The sequence below is a fragment of the Monomorium pharaonis genome, chromosome 4 (assembly GCF_013373865.1).
Source record: "Monomorium pharaonis isolate MP-MQ-018 chromosome 4, ASM1337386v2, whole genome shotgun sequence".
Lineage (NCBI taxonomy): Eukaryota > Metazoa > Arthropoda > Insecta > Hymenoptera > Formicidae > Monomorium > Monomorium pharaonis.
This window is the reverse complement of record NC_050470.1, coordinates 24615089-24634969: the sequence shown is the minus strand read 5'-3', so window position 1 is coordinate 24634969 and position 19881 is coordinate 24615089. Positions and strand designations below refer to the sequence as shown.

At 31.0% G+C, this 19881-nt stretch overlaps 1 protein-coding gene and 1 long non-coding RNA gene across 13 annotated transcripts in view; one reads left to right on the top strand and one right to left on the bottom strand.

The window, feature by feature from the left end:
- LOC105837722 (multiple C2 and transmembrane domain-containing protein) overlaps positions 1-16136 on the bottom strand; it is a 34585-nt gene extending 18449 nt beyond the window's left edge. For 7 of the 12 annotated variants that reach the window (XM_028194637.2, XM_028194640.2, XM_028194641.2 and 4 more), the window contains exons 1-5: positions 15833-16136; positions 5465-5863; positions 1796-2053; positions 1397-1539; positions 934-1125 (exon numbers count right to left, since the gene is read on the bottom strand). In XM_028194637.2, the coding sequence (XP_028050438.1) occupies positions 934-1125; positions 1397-1539; positions 1796-2053; positions 5465-5863; positions 15833-16121 (1281 nt within the window). In that variant the 5' untranslated portion in view covers positions 16122-16136. Of the gene's footprint in view, positions 1-933; positions 1126-1396; positions 1540-1795; positions 2054-5464; positions 5864-8267; positions 8740-15424 lie in introns of all 12 variants that reach the window. The other 5 variants (XM_012682744.3, XM_028194643.2, XM_012682743.3 and 2 more) reach the window with 4 other exon arrangements.
- Positions 6909-7534, top strand: LOC118645422. Its single transcript, XR_004963114.1, has 2 exons — positions 6909-7196; positions 7288-7534. It is a non-coding gene; the product is annotated as an uncharacterized LOC118645422 (long non-coding RNA).
- Positions 16137-19881: the final 3745 nt, after the last annotated feature.

Genomic DNA, 19881 nt, shown 5'->3' with positions numbered 1-19881 from the left:
GTAATAAATCACAGTTATTTTAAAACCAAAATGCATTTTATATATTAACGGAATTAACAATTTATAATAAATTAATGTTTATTTACTTGTAACATATTATCAAAATTATCAATATTTAGCTAAAAATTCGTCAAATTCAAACTTCGTATTAGAATCATCGCGAACTAAGTCCGGAGTTTATTTTAAAAAATAAAGTCAAATTTAATAATTATATGATAACTATTCTCGAAGATAAATTATCATTTTATTCCGCTGAATGCAGTCAATTTGTTGACAAATAAGTAAAATATAAAATAATTATAAAAGCAACTACTATAAATAAGTTACTAGTTATTAAAAAAAATGTAACCAAGTTACAATTATAGATAGAAAAAAAAGGAATGAAGTTGAAGTTTCTGAAAAAAGTAACTCTAACTTTATTACAAGTAACGAACTACTTTCCGACCCTGACGGTTAATAAGTAAATAAATTGGATTTGACGCCCGGGAATTCTCACTTGGTTATTCCACGCGGAATGGCGCTTAATAATAGTTAATACATAAGTGGAGCGATAAGGGCCAGGCCTTGCACTCCACTTTCAACGACAAGTCGATACCGTAATACGGACGCGGGGGCGCGTACTTTCCTCACAACCCAGTTTCCCATTCTTCGTATATACGCTATAAATATACGCACGACACATCCATCTCTCTACCTAGACCGAGAACGATCGACGTGATCACTTATTGTTAGTTTATCACCCCCTTAATTCTTTACGGAGCTATTTCTAACATTTCTTCAATTTCTTTTGTATTTTTAAATATTTGATATCATGATTGATTAGTCAATCACTCCTCCCCTCTTACTTAATACGTACAACTAAATGAAAAATAAAAGATAAAAAATTTCTTAAACGAATCTGCTTAAATTGGAAAGGATAAAAGTAAAAGTTACCTGTTCTTTTTCTTGTTGATTTCTTGGCCAAAGTGTGGCGGTCAGGTAGATTTCACCTAAATGTTGCTTTGGTCTGTCCGGATCTTTAAGTTCTAACGTTATATCATGAGATTGCCCAAGATCGAGTTGCGTAAGGTCCAGCATAGCTGCTCCCATAAAATCATCCTGCAGACCCCAATCGTAATCGAAAACCTATTAACATATATAGAATTTTGTTTGACGATCGTTAGAAGAAACGTTTTAGATTACAGATAATTCACTAACAATTCGTTTAGTCTAATAAAATTCATACATATTATTTTTCAAATATCTATAATTATATTTAACCAAACAGTTTGGATTATTGTAGGTTACATTAAATTAAAATTATTCTTAATAAAAATTGAAATTATTAGATGTTAACAGGTTTTCTGTCATTTTATTTATATCCGAAATTTTGAAATAAGAAAATCAATAAATATGCCTTGATAGTAAGTGGTTGAAAAGGATCTTCTATAGGCAAGGTGACACTTTCGTCCCACACTGGATTCAAATCACGATGAACGGTTCGTGATTTGTGCAGCAATCGCCCTGAGCATTTTACTTTCACATAAGGATCGCTGGCGCCTGAAATCATAAAGCAAATCGTAAACCATAACATTTCATATATCATGAAAACGGTTATGCGATAAACGATATGACGATTCTCAAGCTTCGCACAAATGAACTCAAGATATATTTTATTCATAATAAAAATAATGACGTATAACTTTAGATGAATTTAAACATTTTTTATAGTATGCAATATTCAACAATATTTTTCAAAGCAATTATAGTTATTATTTTGTTTTTTGTTTTTTCTTTAAGAGATAGATATAAATACCGCCTCTGTCCATCGCAACGAGATTTGCGCCTCTTCTTATGTGCAAACGAAGTTGGAAGAAGGCATGTTGTCTCAATGCCTGTTCTCTCTTTCGCGTCATCTCGTCCTGTAGAAAGGTGTCGCCATCCTGAGATTCCTCGCCCATATGCCCTTCCTTCTGAAAGCTCACGGATCCTTTGGAGAATCCTTCACCGCATTTTCCGACGTCCTCTTGCACGATCACAGGCTTTTCTCGGCTACCGCGTGCCAACGGAGATTCTAGGCATTCAAAAGATGCATATATTTAATTACTATCCGCTTTGACACTTGATATAACCGTGATATATTAATTAATTATTGGAAATAGATGTGTTTGACTTTGTCGTATCAAGTGGCTTTTAAAATTGTCAAATATTTAAACACGATTCATCTTTTAGTTTTTCGATAGGCTACATTTAGCATTGTTTAATTAATTATATCTTTAGTCAGCCTACATGTTAAATTAAAAAAAATTGCAGTACAGAAAAAATATAATATATCAAATATGCATGAATTTAAGTAAAATTTTATAATTTATTGGAATTTGCAGTTTATGATTTTACCACTGCGAAGTCGAGCGAATAAAGAATCAAATTATTGAAAAAGTTCTTTCAGGAGTTAAGAAAATAAAAATACAATGAAGCGAAAAGTAATTATGCATTGTCGCATATATACGATTTTACAATTGTAAAAGGATATTGAAAAATAATCATGGCTTCCATTATAAAACAGGAACAAGAGAATACAATTAAACGGAACAAGCGAAGTCTTTCGAGTTAAACTGTCTAAGTATGGTGAAACACGCCAGCATTCGTGTTGGATCATTTCAGATCAATTGATATAATGAAGTCTATACGTGCCGCACATGTCGATTTTTGGCGATAGGTATAAATTGTACGTTCAATATCTCCGACGCAAGGATTCTCTGTTCCCGAAATAAATCTATGTCATATCTACGGGTACCATAAATTGTACCATAAATTTCAAGATTACGTCTATCTATGGATTACGTTATGTTTACACGAATCGTTTTTATGGCAATGTACAAACAATGCAGATTATTATTAAATTGGACATTAAACATAATAGACAAAAAAGTAATTAAGCTAAAATATTGTTAATATAACTGATTGTAACATGAAATAAAGGTTTAAAATATAAAATTAATAAAGAAAATAAAAATCCAATTTTTATTTTAGAAGAAAACTGCATCTTCTGTGATTCATTGATCATTGTTTACATTGATAACATGTAAAACATAATTTGCATAGTTTACATTGTACACACAAAATGCCGATTATTTCAATTTTACGCGTAAACGCCCAATCATGAATAATTATTTGCACGTATAAATTACGAATGCAGAATTCGCGTTGATCATGTCGATCGTGTTAGTTACGTGTTAATTAAAAAACTCAAAAGATAACCAATATTATTTACTTATGAATATTTATCTCACGAGTTTCTTAATATTTTAATATATTAATGTACTTTTACACAGATATATTTTAAATAATTTATGGTTTTTATATTGATTTCATCTTTTTCATCGCGTTCATTTAAATGTGCATTCATATTTCGATATTAACTCAGAATATTAATTTGCGCGACGCAACTCTTCTGCGAAAAAGATCAATTGTTGAGTCGCTGGTCAATAAAACTTAAACTTGAAAAATAAAGCAACTTACGGACGATGAGACGAACTGACGTATTTCAGTTATTCAAATGAATTCGACAAATATTTGTTCTTCGATATTCTAGAGATCACATGCGTGTGATCATGCCATAATTCTAAAAGTTAAATTTTTTAACCTTCTAATTATGATCTGCACTTAGATTCATAAATGGTGCGCTTTAACTTTTATCATACAAAGTAAAGTCGACTTCGAACAAAAAAAAACTGTCAATTGCAAGAATGCCCTCGAATGCAACATAGACTAAATGGGTTAAAAGAGCTATTTTTTCAGAGAATTATTACAATACAAAAATTAAATGTAAATATAAATGTATTTATATTGCAAACTGACGTATTTTGTATCATAAAAAATAGGAAACAAAAAAAACGGTAGGAATTGCAAGCATTGTAACATAACTGAATCGATAGAAACAGAAGCAGTATTTTTTAAATATATAATCAGAACTTTATTTGCTGAAATATTGAAAAAAATGTCAGATATTTGAATTACTGAATTAAAATAATATTTGATTTTAATTGAATCGCTAGTTGTTATTTTTCCGCAACCTGCTACATCAGAGAATAAATTTTAATTGGAAAAATTTGAAGAAGACAAGTTTGCCATCTCATTATTGATACTAAATGTTATTTAAATAATCAAAACATATAATTGAAAAAAATTTAAATTTGTTTACATAATTAATGTAAGAAAAACGTAAATATTGTTTATTCTTTCGGATATAAACGACTAGATTCCTTTTGTAATACTAAACGGACCACTGGAGACGTAATATAGGTGAGGCATTAATGTCTCGTCAAATATTGGTTGAAAAGCATTGCTGCAAACGATGCAAACAGCGCTATTTGATGCATTCATTGCATGACAGTAATGATCCAATTCACTGCATACTTCATTATGCATTTAATGCTGTGTAGAGGATATGTCAAAACACTGCGTACGTAATTATCATGTCACGAGAACTATCGTGATAAACTTTTCCGTCTTAGATACGTATAGATTTATATTACGTAACTCTTGAAAATTTTCTATTACCATTTGTGATAATATCATATTCTTGCATATATTGAAATTCAAAATACATTTACATACAAATTAAATTCACGTATTTCTTAATTCCTTAATAATTTTATTCTTTTTCCCGTCTAATAAATAATTAATTTTTAGACTCTTAAAAATCAATTATTAATACATTTCTTATTAATAAATTTTATTAACGAATTCTATATTTTTCTGATTTTTTACTCATTTTTATTTTGTAACTTTTACAAAGTTGTTCTATTTAATATGGAAAACATAAGGGATAAAGATAAATCAAAGGTTGTGTATTATTTGAAAATTCACATCAAACCACGCAAGGTTATAGATCTACAATGTGCTGATAGGCAAGGTTGTAGATATAGAGGCTATCAGATATAGAGAAAACTTTATAACCAGGTCATCGGCGCACAAGGCTCATTACATTGCCTTTTTAATCGTGTGCTTCTTTCTCAGGTCTAAAATTCTTTTTTAACAGTTACGTAATTCGCAGTCAAGATAGCATCTATTTTTTTTTAGATGTAACACATTTAGTACAAAAGACAAATTGAATATTAGGTCATGTGAATAACACAAGAAATAAAGAGTGTCATTTCTCGAAACAGATCTTGAAGATCGGATACTTTTCGCAATAACTCTTCTTTACAGCTTTTTAACATACTTATAGCATTGCTATTAAATGTGACACTCAAATTAATGTAGATATTACTTCTCGGTCGGTTAATTCTCAACTTCAGTTTACGATTGCGTTTTTAATCCGACAATTATATCAGCACAGTTTATAGAACAATAAAAAATGTATTAAATAATTGATATGAAAATATTATGAAATATCAAGAAATGGTATCTTCTCTTATTTCTTGTGTAAACTTAGTACAAGTCAGCGAAAGCATATCAATCAAAGGAACACGTCGCTTACCTGGACGATTAAGGCAGTGCCTGGCCGGGCTCTGAGTAGCCGATGAACTTCTGCTGTGCTCGGAGGAGTAATCGGCGGCATAGTCGGACTCGATACCAGGATTCTTGAGCTGGCTCGCGTCCGGCACGCTGCCGGCATCCTTAGATTTCTTCCGTTCCTTGCTCCTGCTGCGCGCCCAGCGACTCTTCAGAGTCGCGAAGAAGGTATGGGTGCGCTGTGCCACCGTGCCGTGATGACGATGATGCCGATGATGGACGGTACCGGACTCGCCCGATCCATCACCCCGCCTCGATGGCGAGCTGTTCACGATCTCGCTGTCCCGGAGCTCCGTGGCGCTTTTCGAGAGCTGACGGCTCCCGTTCAAGTTCAGTCTGGATCTCTCTTGGGCACAAGTGTTACCTGCAAGTCGAAATGCAATTCTCGATCGAGTTGCCGTTCCGAATGAATGGAGAAGTAAAGTACTACTGGCAAAAGCTGTCGTGACAAACCTTGTTATGCGGCCAGCACGCACAGACTTGTATAAATAATAACTTGTACAAATAACTGTAATGACATTAATTTCATTTAATGTGCGCGGATGACTTAACAAACACACCCTCTTTTAGCTTTAACGAGACGTATAAATGTAATTATGAGACAATTTGCATTTTTATCTGATTTGCCGTAATCTATGTTACTTGTCTAGTTGTTTATTTATAGAGTTCAAAGAAACTTTTTATTTACAAATCATTTTAAACTTATGCAAAACCAAGCTAAACTAATATTTTCAGGAAAATATATTTGTTGTAAAGTCATGAAAAATTTTATATTTTATTTTTATATTTTATTATATGTATATATACCTTTTTTTTATTAAATTTGCACTTTTGTATTAATCCGATATTTTTAACAACGATTATGAATAATTTATTTTCCAGTAAAAGCGAGATAATACTATAGTATTAAAATCACAAATTAAACAAATTGTTTTTAAAGTTTGGTAGTATCGAGCACTTTTTTAGATGACATTTTTGGCACTAAATAGTTGTATGAGTTTTCAACGGAGAAGTAAATATCGATTACGAAAATATTTGTTCTATATCGATGTGCATATCAATATGTTGAATATTTTACATCAGACTTTACTCGGACGAAAATGTTTTAATTCTGTTTCTCTTTGTTAGTAATTAAATTTTAAGACATGATTATGCTGTGTACAGGACTAATTATTCATTTTAAGATGTACTTAACCTTTTACGCCTCCGACAGTAAAGGTCGTCATAATATTTTGGCATTCTGTATTGGAATAAGTAATGAAACCCTGGTCATTTTATTATTTTTAACTATCTCTAATTTAATTATTCCACTACACATATATCTTAATTATGATATATTTCGTGTAAAAGTTAATATTTTATTTTTCTTTATTAATTATTTAATTAATAAATAACAAATAAATAATTAATTGATTTTTATTTAGCACATATAAAAAACTTTGAAAAAAAGAATGTCAAGAAAAACTTATTTCTACTATGATTTATTTATTTACTGTTATCTGTAACATAGCAATTATTTAGTTTTTATATGTTGTACGTGATAAAGAAAGTTCCAGCTTATAAAACAAGCCTTTATCATTTTTGGCTAAATTGAAATGGAACGGAAGCCGCGTAAGCTAGGACTCTAAATGGATATAAGAAAAATACACAATGCTTTTAGAAGAATTACAAGGAAAACACATTTTATGTACTCACATGTAAGCATATCGATCCGTCTGTATTATTAAACATAGTAATACGCATCACAATGTCTTTAAAAGGCTTAACATACTTTCTATTATATTTCAGGAACGATGATGTCGCGTAATCGATATAAATTTCCGATTCTTATAACAGCTAGCTCGGTATTTATTTACTAAGAACTGGTTTCCACATTAAAAAATGATTAAGCATTGTTAAGGAATTATTATAACTAAATTAAATTATACTTTTATCACATTGGACTTGCGAACAAATAATTACTGTTTCAAAAAGAAAACAACTTGCGATGAAAATGCAATTATAACGTCTTGAAATAAATCTGACGTACAAAAAACACCCAACTGTTTTGCTCTTAGTCACTTTTAATTAAAATTAATTTAAACTCAATTCTCCGTATTAACTTTGTAGTCAAGTTTTCGTTAGAAAAAATTGTGTCGTGCAATATATCGTGAGATCACGCACTACTCATGCATCCAGGATGTAATGTGCCGGAGATGTGTAATTCCGGAAATGTAGAGGGCATTTACAAATGCATTCGCCGTTTATTGGATTTTGTCTTCCTCTTTTGCCGGAAATCGTCCTAACACGCTAATGTATCGCGGAAATCAATCTGGTATTCCAGACATCTAGTTGGCAATATTGCCTTCTGTCGACACGTGCCATGGAAGGAATCCGATAGTCATTTTGTCAGACGTTAAAAAAAATCGTTGTTTACCATTTTTACAGTCATAAGATTCTACAGATTATCTAGCTAGTAAAATATTTTTCAGCGTCGCTAAATAAATTATTTAAATTATTTAGAAGAAATAAAATTGCTGGAGAGCAACGCTTTTATTAAAAGATAGCATTTTTTCCATATTTTATTAGGTATATTTTTTGTTTTTATACTTTATGATTAATTTTTTAAAGATTATTCACCAATTCTTGTTGAGAGATTTAAAGGAAAACTATGTAAAAAAAATGGAAGTACCAATTGTTTTCAGTTTCTATTACATAGTTATTCTCATTAATTGCTTTCGTAAAAATATTTAGGGCAGTGCACGTCGTAATATTACAATATTACTCACTCGTAGATGTTGGCTCACTGTCCTCCGATCCAGCGAGTAACTCCACACTTTTGCTCATTTTATCCTCCGAAAACGCGAATTAGTTTTCGAGACCGTTGCTTGCAAGGCTTTAGTCTCTTCTTGAAGTGCACCAGCCCGCCGCATTCCGATAGCATGTTTCCGCCGATGGATTAATGAGACCCAACAGCGTCGACCGACCGGCACATATTCCAACTTCGCAGTGTCCACGTGATTCCCGGCAATGTCAACGACTTCTACGGCATCATAACAACAGTTTCCTTTTCTTCTTGTAATATTGATTAGCCGTATAGCGCTATAGCGTGTATTTTAATACGCAGCTAAGTAAAGTCCCCGGAGACTTCCCCTTTCTTTCGCCTCCCCATTTAGGGCATCAAGGTATTAAAGAGGTTTTTACGTTAATGCGTTGTCGTAATACCGTATATATCAGGAAAATAGGAGACAAGTGTAATCTCTAAATTGAAAAAAATTATTTAAAGCGACAAGTAAAATGCTTTAATAAAATACAAAATGTTTTACAATCTGAAATAAAACTAAGAAAGTAATTTTACATGCAAAAATAAATGGAGGCAGAGATTGCGAAATAAATTTTTACCCAATTCCTAAAGAATTAAAAAAAGTTTTTTTAATTGCGGGATATTTTAAACATGTTTTTGTGCTTTACGATTTTCAATAGTTTTATATAAGAGATACAGTATTTTATATATATTACTTTTTTCTACATAAAAACAATATTTTATTAAATAAAAAGAAAGAGATGGAAGCTAATTGTGCCTAATTAAATGTTTCTCCAATTATACAAAGATTAAATTTTTGTCTTTACATTACGTTTTATGTGATGATTTAATACACTTTCGATCATATTTTCGATCTTAAATAAGGAGCATTATTTACTTATTAACTATATCACTTCTGTTTGTCTCCGGCTTACACGGTATTTTGTGATTACAATTAAACTCGGAACGTCGACAATTACATCGGTCCAGGATATCCGACTAATACGTTCGTCATAAAATCCAATTAGCGCGCTTATGCAAATTTCGAGAAAACTTTGACTAACTTCTGATGATATGATATTATACACCTTCTTGTATATTTATGTGTACATTACATACCAATTTCCATATGTAACATGGAAATTTATCTTCAAAGTCAAAGGGGAATATGAAGGAGCAGCTTTCCAAGTATATAGGTGACATCGAATGACGTGACATTCCAGTGATGTTTTATTGACATTAAGAGTAATTGAGACATTATTAAGACGTCAATTGATATCACCTTGCTACTTGGATCAATCCACAACTTGATGTTAATTTGAATAATAAATTTTCAAAATTTGTAATCAATTTTGTCTTAATGTGCGAATATCAAGATAAATTATCCTTTATTGTACAATATCCAATTTTTCAAATTAATATCTATTCGTATTCAAATTGCGAATTGAGATTCTATTAAAATAAAGTCAATTTAAAATTAACTACAGAATATAAAAGTTTGTTGTATATTTATTTATTTGTTCGAAATTGAGTTTGCAAGTTTCTTTGAAACACTTATAACTCGGACATTACAGACATCTTGATGTTTTTGTTAAAGGAAAAGCAATTGTCAATTTATCGAAGGAGTATCGTTAAAGTTAAAATTGTAAATTAGATAAATAAATTGCCTATGAAATTCATAGCATACGACTCACTTGAGCGATTAGATTAGCCCTTACAACGCCTGGCGTGAACTTCGCGTTACTACCACGAAATAAATGATGAAAGATAACGCGATACACTTTGAAGAAATTTATGCCTCTTCTATAACTTCAAACCATGGGAATGTAATCCTCTTAAAGTTAAATTAGTAAAGTTAGAACGTGTTATATATGCTGCTTCCTAATATCAATGTAAAACTTTAAATAATGAAACTTAACATTTCAAACCATTGTGCGAAATATCAGGAACGATTTCGAACGAGCGATGAAACCAATCAATGCGTCTTAAACTATAATTCAATTATAATTCAAAATAAAATAGTACAAATATTTTTTAAGCTAATAACATGTCGTAATTTTTAAATATTACAAAAGATATGGGTCGTGCCTTTATTTCACGAGAAATTTCTATTTTCCAGAGGTAACAACGTAAAGCCGTAAAAATTCGTCGAAAGGTTGGAACACATCGATCGATATACAACACCATCGATAGAAAACACGCCAGACTGTCACACAGGTTTAATCGCATTGGTCGCTAGTACGCATCACGAACAACGATTTTTCACTGTGTAAGTGTATGTTACTGATACTTGATATGTTATATACACGGAGAGAATTTTCTCTTAAAATTTACTTTCAAAATTTGGTAATTGGGGGAGAATGTGTGACTTCGAGGAATTTTACTATACGTCTTAGTAAAATTTATTAAAAGTATAATAAAAGTCACTATACTTTTAGCAAAATTTACTAAAAGTATTAATATCATACAATTACCAGATTTTTGGTAAATTTTAAGAGAAAATTCTCTCCGTGTAAGACATAAAATTCCTTGATTTTATAACGCATAAGACAAAGGCTTGAGCAGAAATTGGCAATAATTTCTAATATCGCATAAAGTATGAAAAAATAGTTTACTACATACAAACAATGTAATATAAACAATTAGGAAGCATTAATAATAAGAGACCAGTTTATTATTTGTTTTTAATATGGATTCTATCCTTATTAGAATAAAGTACAGTTTAGGTTGCTAATGAAATGTTGTATTATTTTTTTTATAAAATACGTTTCTATTGATTATAGGAATAATGTTGGAAAAAGAAATTTGTTTTTTACTCTATTTTGCAAAATTGCCCTCTGTTCCTCAAAACTTTAACATCTTCATTAGTCAGAGCAACTGTTTGACTTAAATATTATTGTGAACAATTCTAAAGAAAGCAACGTGAAATATAGAGTTTCTCCTCCAATATTTTGAAAGCACATTCTCCAATATATTTTGAAAACTGTTCTGTTAAAAAAATGTATGTTCCATTGGTAACTTCAAGCATTGTCTGACCTTATTTCAACAAGGATAAAATCTGTATTACATATATAGATAGCTAATCTCTTATTATATTAATAAAATAAGTGTTGTATTTTCCAAGCGTTCACAATAGTTTATCTATATTCTGTGTAATATAGAAATAATTTATTTATCTCCTCGAAGTATAGAAATAACCGAATCAGAATTAAATTCTTACAAAACTATTAATAAATGATTTTGCAATTTAAATTGGAAAATATAGAGACAAACACAATAACAATAAAGTAAAACAATATTTTTGAATAAAAAAAATGTAAATCTCATTTCTTATATTATTGAATTGCTAAATTTAAATAAACATAAGTTTATCGTGCTTTTTTTCGTAGATTATCAAACTTCAATTTCTTTAAACTTAATAAACAATTGAAAACTTAAGTAATTGAATAAATTCAACCATTCGAAAATTGAGTTAAAACGTTGAATTAAAATCCAATATATTTTCTTTACATTTGAATTTTATTTATCTCGGTTAATTTGTGTCAGTCTTAATTATGAAATTGATTTCGGGCAGACTTTAAGAGTATTCACCAAAAATACGAATGCTACCTTTATGTTTGATAACATCAGTCGTTTCTATAAATTATATTTGTGTCGTTTAATCTGGTCACGTAATTTTAGTTACGCTCAATAATAAAAATACATTTAAATAAAATCTCGATAAAAAATGTATTATAATTTTAAAAGTGTGCAAATTTAATGGCCGGATTATCTTAGAAATGAAAGATATAAAATCGACGAGTGCTCTTTAAAATGTTTTTTTTTTTCTATATATTTTAAGGATCTCTTTTGAAAGTCAAAGAGTCATAACCCATCTTACAAAAAATACATTCTTGATTCAAGGTTAGTCTCTCTCTCTCAATATTCATATAGGTCTATTTTTCGCCTGTCTGATCTCGTTCGAAATAAAATTAAGTCCCTTTCAGATTTCTATTCTTCAGATTCTTTTCCAGCAATATACGATGCAATAATTTTTTGTTAGGAAAGAAAACAAGTCTTTTCCTATTTTTTTTAATCACCCATCGGTATACACAATATAATGTATTGTATAAGTTTACTGAAGATCTTTCAAAAGGACAGAAGATATTAACTCTCGAGTTCATTCCACAAAGTCAATTCTCACGAAAACAATGTCTTGTACGAAAACAAAATTCTTCTACCTTTTCGATGTGTTTGCGCGGAGAGTTCACCTCCGGTTTTGCTTCCCGCGATTTTGACCGCATCCCATAAACCCGAGCTTCTCCAATCCTAATTTCTTAGATCATTTTCGTCTGTGCAAGTGCCGTAACAAGTTATTCAGCAGCGTAATTACTGGACGGAAACTTGTGGCAACCTTAACTCAAGCGATAAACTACAACCATGTTTCAGCGTTATCAGTTTCATGGCATACACCGATATATTCGCGTTCGTCCGATGCACAATATTTTCTTTTGGATTCTTTTTACTTGTTTTCTACGGATTTAATAAGTTCCCCCACAAGGTGTGCGAGTGCAAGTGCAAGCGCGAACGAATCTTCGGGTAGCCAGGATCGATAGCGCGTCTAGTTAAAAAACTTTTACAAGCCTCTGCATCTTTGATGTTTTATGTTAATTATTTGCTTCTTATCAACGGCAGTTAAAGCGCCCCGCAGTATAAACATGCATGAGCACGTAAATAGCTTTGTATTGAAATTTAAATAAAATGAATATTGGTGAATATTAATCAGAATTAATTATTTATTTCCGTACATTTTTCGTTATTTCAATCTTTAAGCGTTGGCACATAATCTCGTAACTTTGATATAAGATTTGTATATTCAAAATTCTGCATACAGAAACGAGACAGAAAGAAGTGTTTAATTTTAAAATATAAAAACCTTTTATTTCTGTCTTATAATACTTAAAAATGTTTCAACTTTAAACGATGTTTGGATTTAAAATGTTTAAGCTGTTCAAGATTTCAGTTTTAAAGTTTTACTGTTTTAAAGTGTTTTAAATCTAAACACCATATATTTAAAACTAAAACATATTTAAGTATTCAAAAAACGTGACACAAATAAACTATTTTGCTAGCTTAAAATTAAACATTCTTTTTGTATGTGATGTTATATATTACATAAATATAAAACAAGAGTACTATAAAAAAGATGACACGTTTTATCGTTACTTTTGCTATTAAGGAAGTATCTAGACGATCAAAATTATAATTTTTGCAGATTTTTTTTTAGGGAATATTGAAGAACATGAAGAAATTGTATTTATAAAGATTTTTACAAAGATTATACTTTTCTCTATTTAATATTTAAATTTCATTAAAAGTTAATTTTAAATAACGCCTCTATTCACGTTTTCTTAAATTATGTTTTCAAATAACGTGACTATTATATCTTTAAAACGACTCAACCGATTGAGTTGCAATTTTAAACACTAAAAGATAGTGCTTGACGAATTATTTTTCTTACAATACTTACAATACTTAATTATTTGTCGCAGCCAAGAAATGAACACGAAATTTCTATGAAAAATTGTTATGTTGACTTTGACTGGCTGCCATTGTATTCAAACGCAATATTTTGAATAACAGCTATATCGAATACTATGTTTCAGTTTTATAAAGTTTGTTATTTTGTTTTCTAAAAAATCCTGTAGGAATACCAGTGGTCACTAAAAATTTTTTAAAAACATGAAAAATGTAAAAAAAAACTTGTATACCAACTTTTATAATATTTTAAAATAAAATTTAAATATCAAATAGAGAAAAATATAATATTTACAATGGAATAAACATAATTTCTCTTTTTATTCATTTTTCCACAGAAAATTCATAGTTAGGTCTTATTTTTACTTTTTTAGGCGTATTTGCCTCTTTAATATTCAACGTATCTCGCAACAACTTATTACTAAAAATATTTTACTTCGCTTTATTTTATAAGAGGTTGAATTTAAATTTTGTAGACATTTCACGTGAGACAACACCAGTGCCCAAGGATTAAAGAAAAGACAAACGGCTCCGTTCTCGCGGGCATATGTTCTACTCGGCTTTACACACTGTCCGCATTTATATCTCACATTTAATGCCAAGTGCGACCGTCTGATTTGAAACCTTGCTCGGTTTCTATGTGAATCGCAGTCAGTGTCATGAGAATTAAATACCCGCATCTAACAATACGTATGGAACATAATACGGATCTCCTGGCGGTTGACGTTCGTGATTTGCTACTGCCCATTACTATTTTTCTGCGAATGAAAAAACGATGAAATGGTTCGTGCTAATAGCACACACATACGGAAGAAAACGACGAAACTGTATAAAATTGCAATTTGCCAGCAGTTACATTGAAGAGTGTCACGCGATACACTCTCAATTAATTCCTTTTTAATGACTCGCGCGAGTTATAAGCCAAGGTATGAAAATTATTTGGAATAATTTATAGCGAGATTTCTTACTCCATGCTGTCATTCACGAACTTCCAGATCACGACACAATTTCTTTAACAAGAATATTGGATAATCGGCATTTTCTAAGACACGAGCGTTTGAAAATCAATCATTTTTTTCTTCATAAATGTTCTTCTTTCATTATAAAAGAAAAGAAATAATTAAAAGAATTTTATATAATATTAGATAACATTTTAATGTTTAACAAATTATATTTTATCTGTGCCAAAGAAATTTAAAGAAACTGATGATACTTATTTAAATTTTCGTTGATTTAGACTAACTATAAAACAAGGTTTCTTATGTATTTCTACTTTCTGATACAAAAAAAAACTTTCTTTTTTTTAATTACTCATAATTCTAGAACTATGAATATTCCGATATCTCTTTCCTTGTGAAAGTTTCACGTGAAATAACATGAATATCAACGCGCCGGTGCTCAAGTATTGAAGAAAAGATGACTACAGGATTGATCAAAGAGATGAAAGAAAATGCGGGAAACTTGAGATATTCTTGTGTAAAATTCCTTGTGTAAGCTGTAAGAACGCGCAATGTCCACATCCTCTCGTCGCTTAAATATATTTTTTCAAAGAACCCTTGCTCATCAAGCTATCGACTGTCGATGTGCTGATGGAAGTAAAGATTCCAGAGATACAAGAAAACTAACATTAGTAAATAAAGGAAATATATTGCTCGCCATGTTCTCATTCATTTTGGCAAGGATGACACATCGTGTGATCCGTCATGCTGTGCCAAAAGTTGTCACACGCCGAACCGGGTGTCTTTCGCGGATGCTGGGAGGAACTGATACATTCGTAGATCCGCGATAACGTGAAGTGACTGCGTCCCTCTCTCTCTCTCTCTCTCTCTCCGGAAGAGGCGCGTTTGTGAGAAAAAGACTCCGATCGAACGTTTAATTTGACGTTTCGGCGGTATTGACACGTGAACGCGTACGAACGTCACGGTACGTCGAGCGTGGCTTGGAGGAGCAGGATGCGTTTTCGTTCTACCATCGCATTTTCCGCGCACATCAACACCCGCGTTGATCGACCGCTCTCGCGATTTAATTAATTACCGTGCAAATCGCGCCGTGAGCGCGACGAAGCCTCGGGACGTCGAGGCGCTGGAGGAACATTCGTTCTACCGCAGAACGTTCTCCACTTTCGATCCTTCCGTGTCCGAGAGGCCACTGACAGAACTCGGCGATTTTCCGTTCTACTCGGCCGTTCCTCGTCCGCCTCGTCCCTCGTCGAGGATGCGCGTTGTGTGGAAGCGGGAGAGAGAGTGAGAGCCTTTATCGACCCGCGAGACCAGGGCCGGTCGAGAAGAGAGGACCCGGTGACTTCGAGAAATTGAGATTTCATTTGAAGTTCGGTAAATAGCGGCTAATCCATGATCCGTGATAAGGACGGGGATACGAAATTAATGAAGAGTTCCGCTTCGAACAATGGTTGGAGGCGCAATCTCTGACGCAATATGATATCTCGGGATCTGCCTCAAAAGATCTTCTCTTGCAGAAATGAAAAAATTGGGGATATTTTCCGAAATTGTCAGCCTATTGCAGAAATTATTTTTTACAACACTCTGTGGTATTGTAAAAATTCGATATTTTCCGCAATTGTCAGCCTATTGCAGAAATTATTTTTTACAATCCTCTGTGTATTGTAAAAATTCGATATTTTCTGCAATTATCAGCCTATTGCAGAAAATAATTTTTACAATGCTCTGTGTATTGTAAAAATTCGATATTTTCTGCAATGTCAGCCTATTGCAAAAATTATTTTTACAATCCTCTGTGTATTGTAAAAATTCGATATTTTCTGCAACACTCTGTGTATTGTAAAAATTCGATATTTTCTGCAATTGTCAGCCTATTGCAAAAATTATTTTTTACAATCCCTGTGTATTGTAAAATTCGATATTTTCTGCAACACTCTGTGTATTGTAAAAATTCGATATTTTCTGCAATTGTCAGCCTATTGCAAAAATTATTTTTTACAATCCTCTGTGTATTGTAAAAATCGATATTTCTGGCAACACTCTGTGTATTGTAAAAATTCGATATTTTCTGCAACACTCTGTGTATTGTAAAAATTCGATATTTCTGCAATTGTCAGCCTATTGCAGAAAATAATTTTTACAATGCTCTGTGTATTGTAAAAATTCGATATTTCTGCAATTGTCAGCCTATTGCAAAATTATTTTTTACAATCCTCTGTGTATTGTAAAAATTCGATATTTTCTGCAACACTCTGTGTATTGTAAAAATTCGATATTTTCTGCAATTGTCAGCCTATTGCAAAAAATTATTTTTTACAATCCTCTGTGTATTGTAAAAATTCGATATTTTCTGCAACACTCTGTGTATTGTAAAAATTCGATATTTTCTGCAACACTCTGTGTATTGTAAAAATTCTATATTTTCTGCAATTGTCAGCCTATTGCAGAAAATAATTTTTACAATGCTCTGTGTATTGTAAAAAATTCGATATTTTCTGCAATTGTCAGCCCTATTGCAAAAATTATTTTTTACAATCCTCTGTGTATTGTAAAAAATTCGATATTTTCTGCAACACTCTGTGTATTGTAAAAATTCGATATTTTCTGCAACACTCTGTGATTGTAAAAATTCGATATTTTCTGCAATTGTCAGCCTATTGCAGAAAATAATTTTTACAATGCTCTGTGTATTGTAAAAATTCGATATTTTCTGCAATTGTCAGCCTATTGCAAAAATTATTTTTTACAACACTCTGTGTATTGTAAAAATTCGATATTTTCTGCAATTGTCAGCCTATTGCAAAAATTATTTTTTTACAATCCTCTGTGTATTGTAAAAATTCGATATTTTCTGCAACACTCTGTGTATTGTAAAAATTCGATATTTTCTGCAATTGTCAGCTATTGCAAAAATTATTTTTTACAACACTCTGGTATTGTAAAATTCGATATTTTCTGCAACACTCTGTGTATTGTAAAAATTCGATATTTTCTGCAATTGTCAGCCTATTGCAGAAATAATTTTTACAATGCTCTGTGTTATTGTAAAAATTCGATATTTTCTGCAATTGTCAGCCTATTGCATTAATTATTTTTTAAAATCCTCTGTGTATTGTAAAAATTCGATATTTTCTGCAAACACTCTGTGTATTGTAAAAATTCGATATTTTCTGCAATTGTCAGCCTATTGCAGAAAATAATTTTTACAATGCTCTGTGTATTGTAAAAATTCGATATTTTTTGCAATTGTCAGCCTATTGCAAAAATTATTTTTTACAATACTCTGGTATTGTAAAAATTCGATATTTTCTGCAATTGTCAGCCTATTGCAAAATTATTTTTTACAATCCTCTGTGTATTGTAAAAATTCAATAATTATTTTCTGCAATCGTCAGCCTATTGCAGAAATTATTTTTTACAACATTCTGTGTATTGTAAAAATTCATTATTTTCCGCAATCGTCAGCCTATTGTAGAAATTATTTGTTACAACTGTTAGAGTATTGTAAAATTCATTATTTCCCGCAATTTTTGCAATAGGTCGACGATTGCGGAAATAATAAATTTTACAATACTCTGAGAGTTGTAAAAAATAATTTTCGCAATAGACTGACGATTGCGAAAAATAATGAATTTTTACAATACTCTGACAAGCGAATTTCGCGAACCCATAAAATTCTGATTTTAATGAAACTTGGCATAAATGTAGAGGGGATGAATACATGAATTTAGAAATTTTTAGTTGGTGCCCAAAACGGTTTGAAGGGATAAAACCACCCTTTAAATTTGAGACGTTTTTGCGGTTTTTCGATATATCTCGTAAACTAAACAAATATTAAAAAATGTTTTATACAAAAGTTTTACAGCATAAATTTCATCAACAATGATTCTGATAATAAGATAGTCTTGTTCTACAATGTATAGTTCTACAACGTAATGCTTATGTAACATTGGGTAATTTTCTTAATTTCCATAATTTCATGACCGATAAAAGCGTCCGTCATCTCATGACGAACTGCAGTAATTTCGCTCGCATCACGTATAGGAGAGCCTTAACATAATTTTAGCAATGAATTACCAGCTTGAATGAGTTGCCAGCTCGTAAACATGAAAGCGGGACTGGAAATAATATTGCATGGATATTAATAGAGAGTTACTTGGAGAGCGTGATGTTTCTGTTGTCTCTCTTTAGTAATATTCCTTTACCAACGGTTTTAATTAATGAAGAACATAAAAATAATTGCTGGTACAAAACCATATCTTCACCGCAAAAAGTCGCAAGGATATTTTCAACCAAATACAGACTGATTCGCGATCCCTTACAGATTTTTTATCTTCTACAATAAAATCACATAGACAATATTATGATCCAGTAATTATATATTTGCAGCAAAATTTACATTGCAAATCCTATTTTATAACAAAGGTTTATTCCGTTTGAAACTCATTTATCTCCGTTTCCCAAATTTCGCAATTTTTAAACTTTGAAAACGTATATTGCACAACGTACTGCACAAAAATATTTATATCTCTCGCCATATTTGTATTTTTGTATTTTTCAAAATAAACATGAAAACAAAAAATTATTTATTAAAAAAATAATTCGTTCAAAAATTGAAAAGTTGTCTATAGTTATATAAATAAAGAAATTTTTTGCATATATATCAAAGAAAAAAGATGACCCATGTCTGCCGTGTTTTTTTTTCACCGTCCCCCGTGAAAACCTGTAACTTCTCTATTGATTTAATTCTTCTCACTCTAATCTAATTCATCAATTTAATTTTTTTGCGTCGAGAGTATTTTTTTTATGTGTGTTACAGCAAGTAAAATAATTAATATGTTAATGACGTAGAAAGGAATGCTTTGTTTTTTCTTGTCAATTGTATTATTTTATAATCCTTTGAAGATTCAATTGTATTAACTTTTGCAATTAAAAAAATTTTTATTTTTATTTATTAATATTACATTAAGTTAATGTATTTTAACAAACTATATAAATTTATAAGGATAAAATAAATAATTTTTTCAACTCTATTTTAATAAATATTAAATTTATATCAAATCTCTCTCCAAGCCGTGATTACTTTAAGCTGGAATACTTTATAGAAACGTTTTTTACATTTTG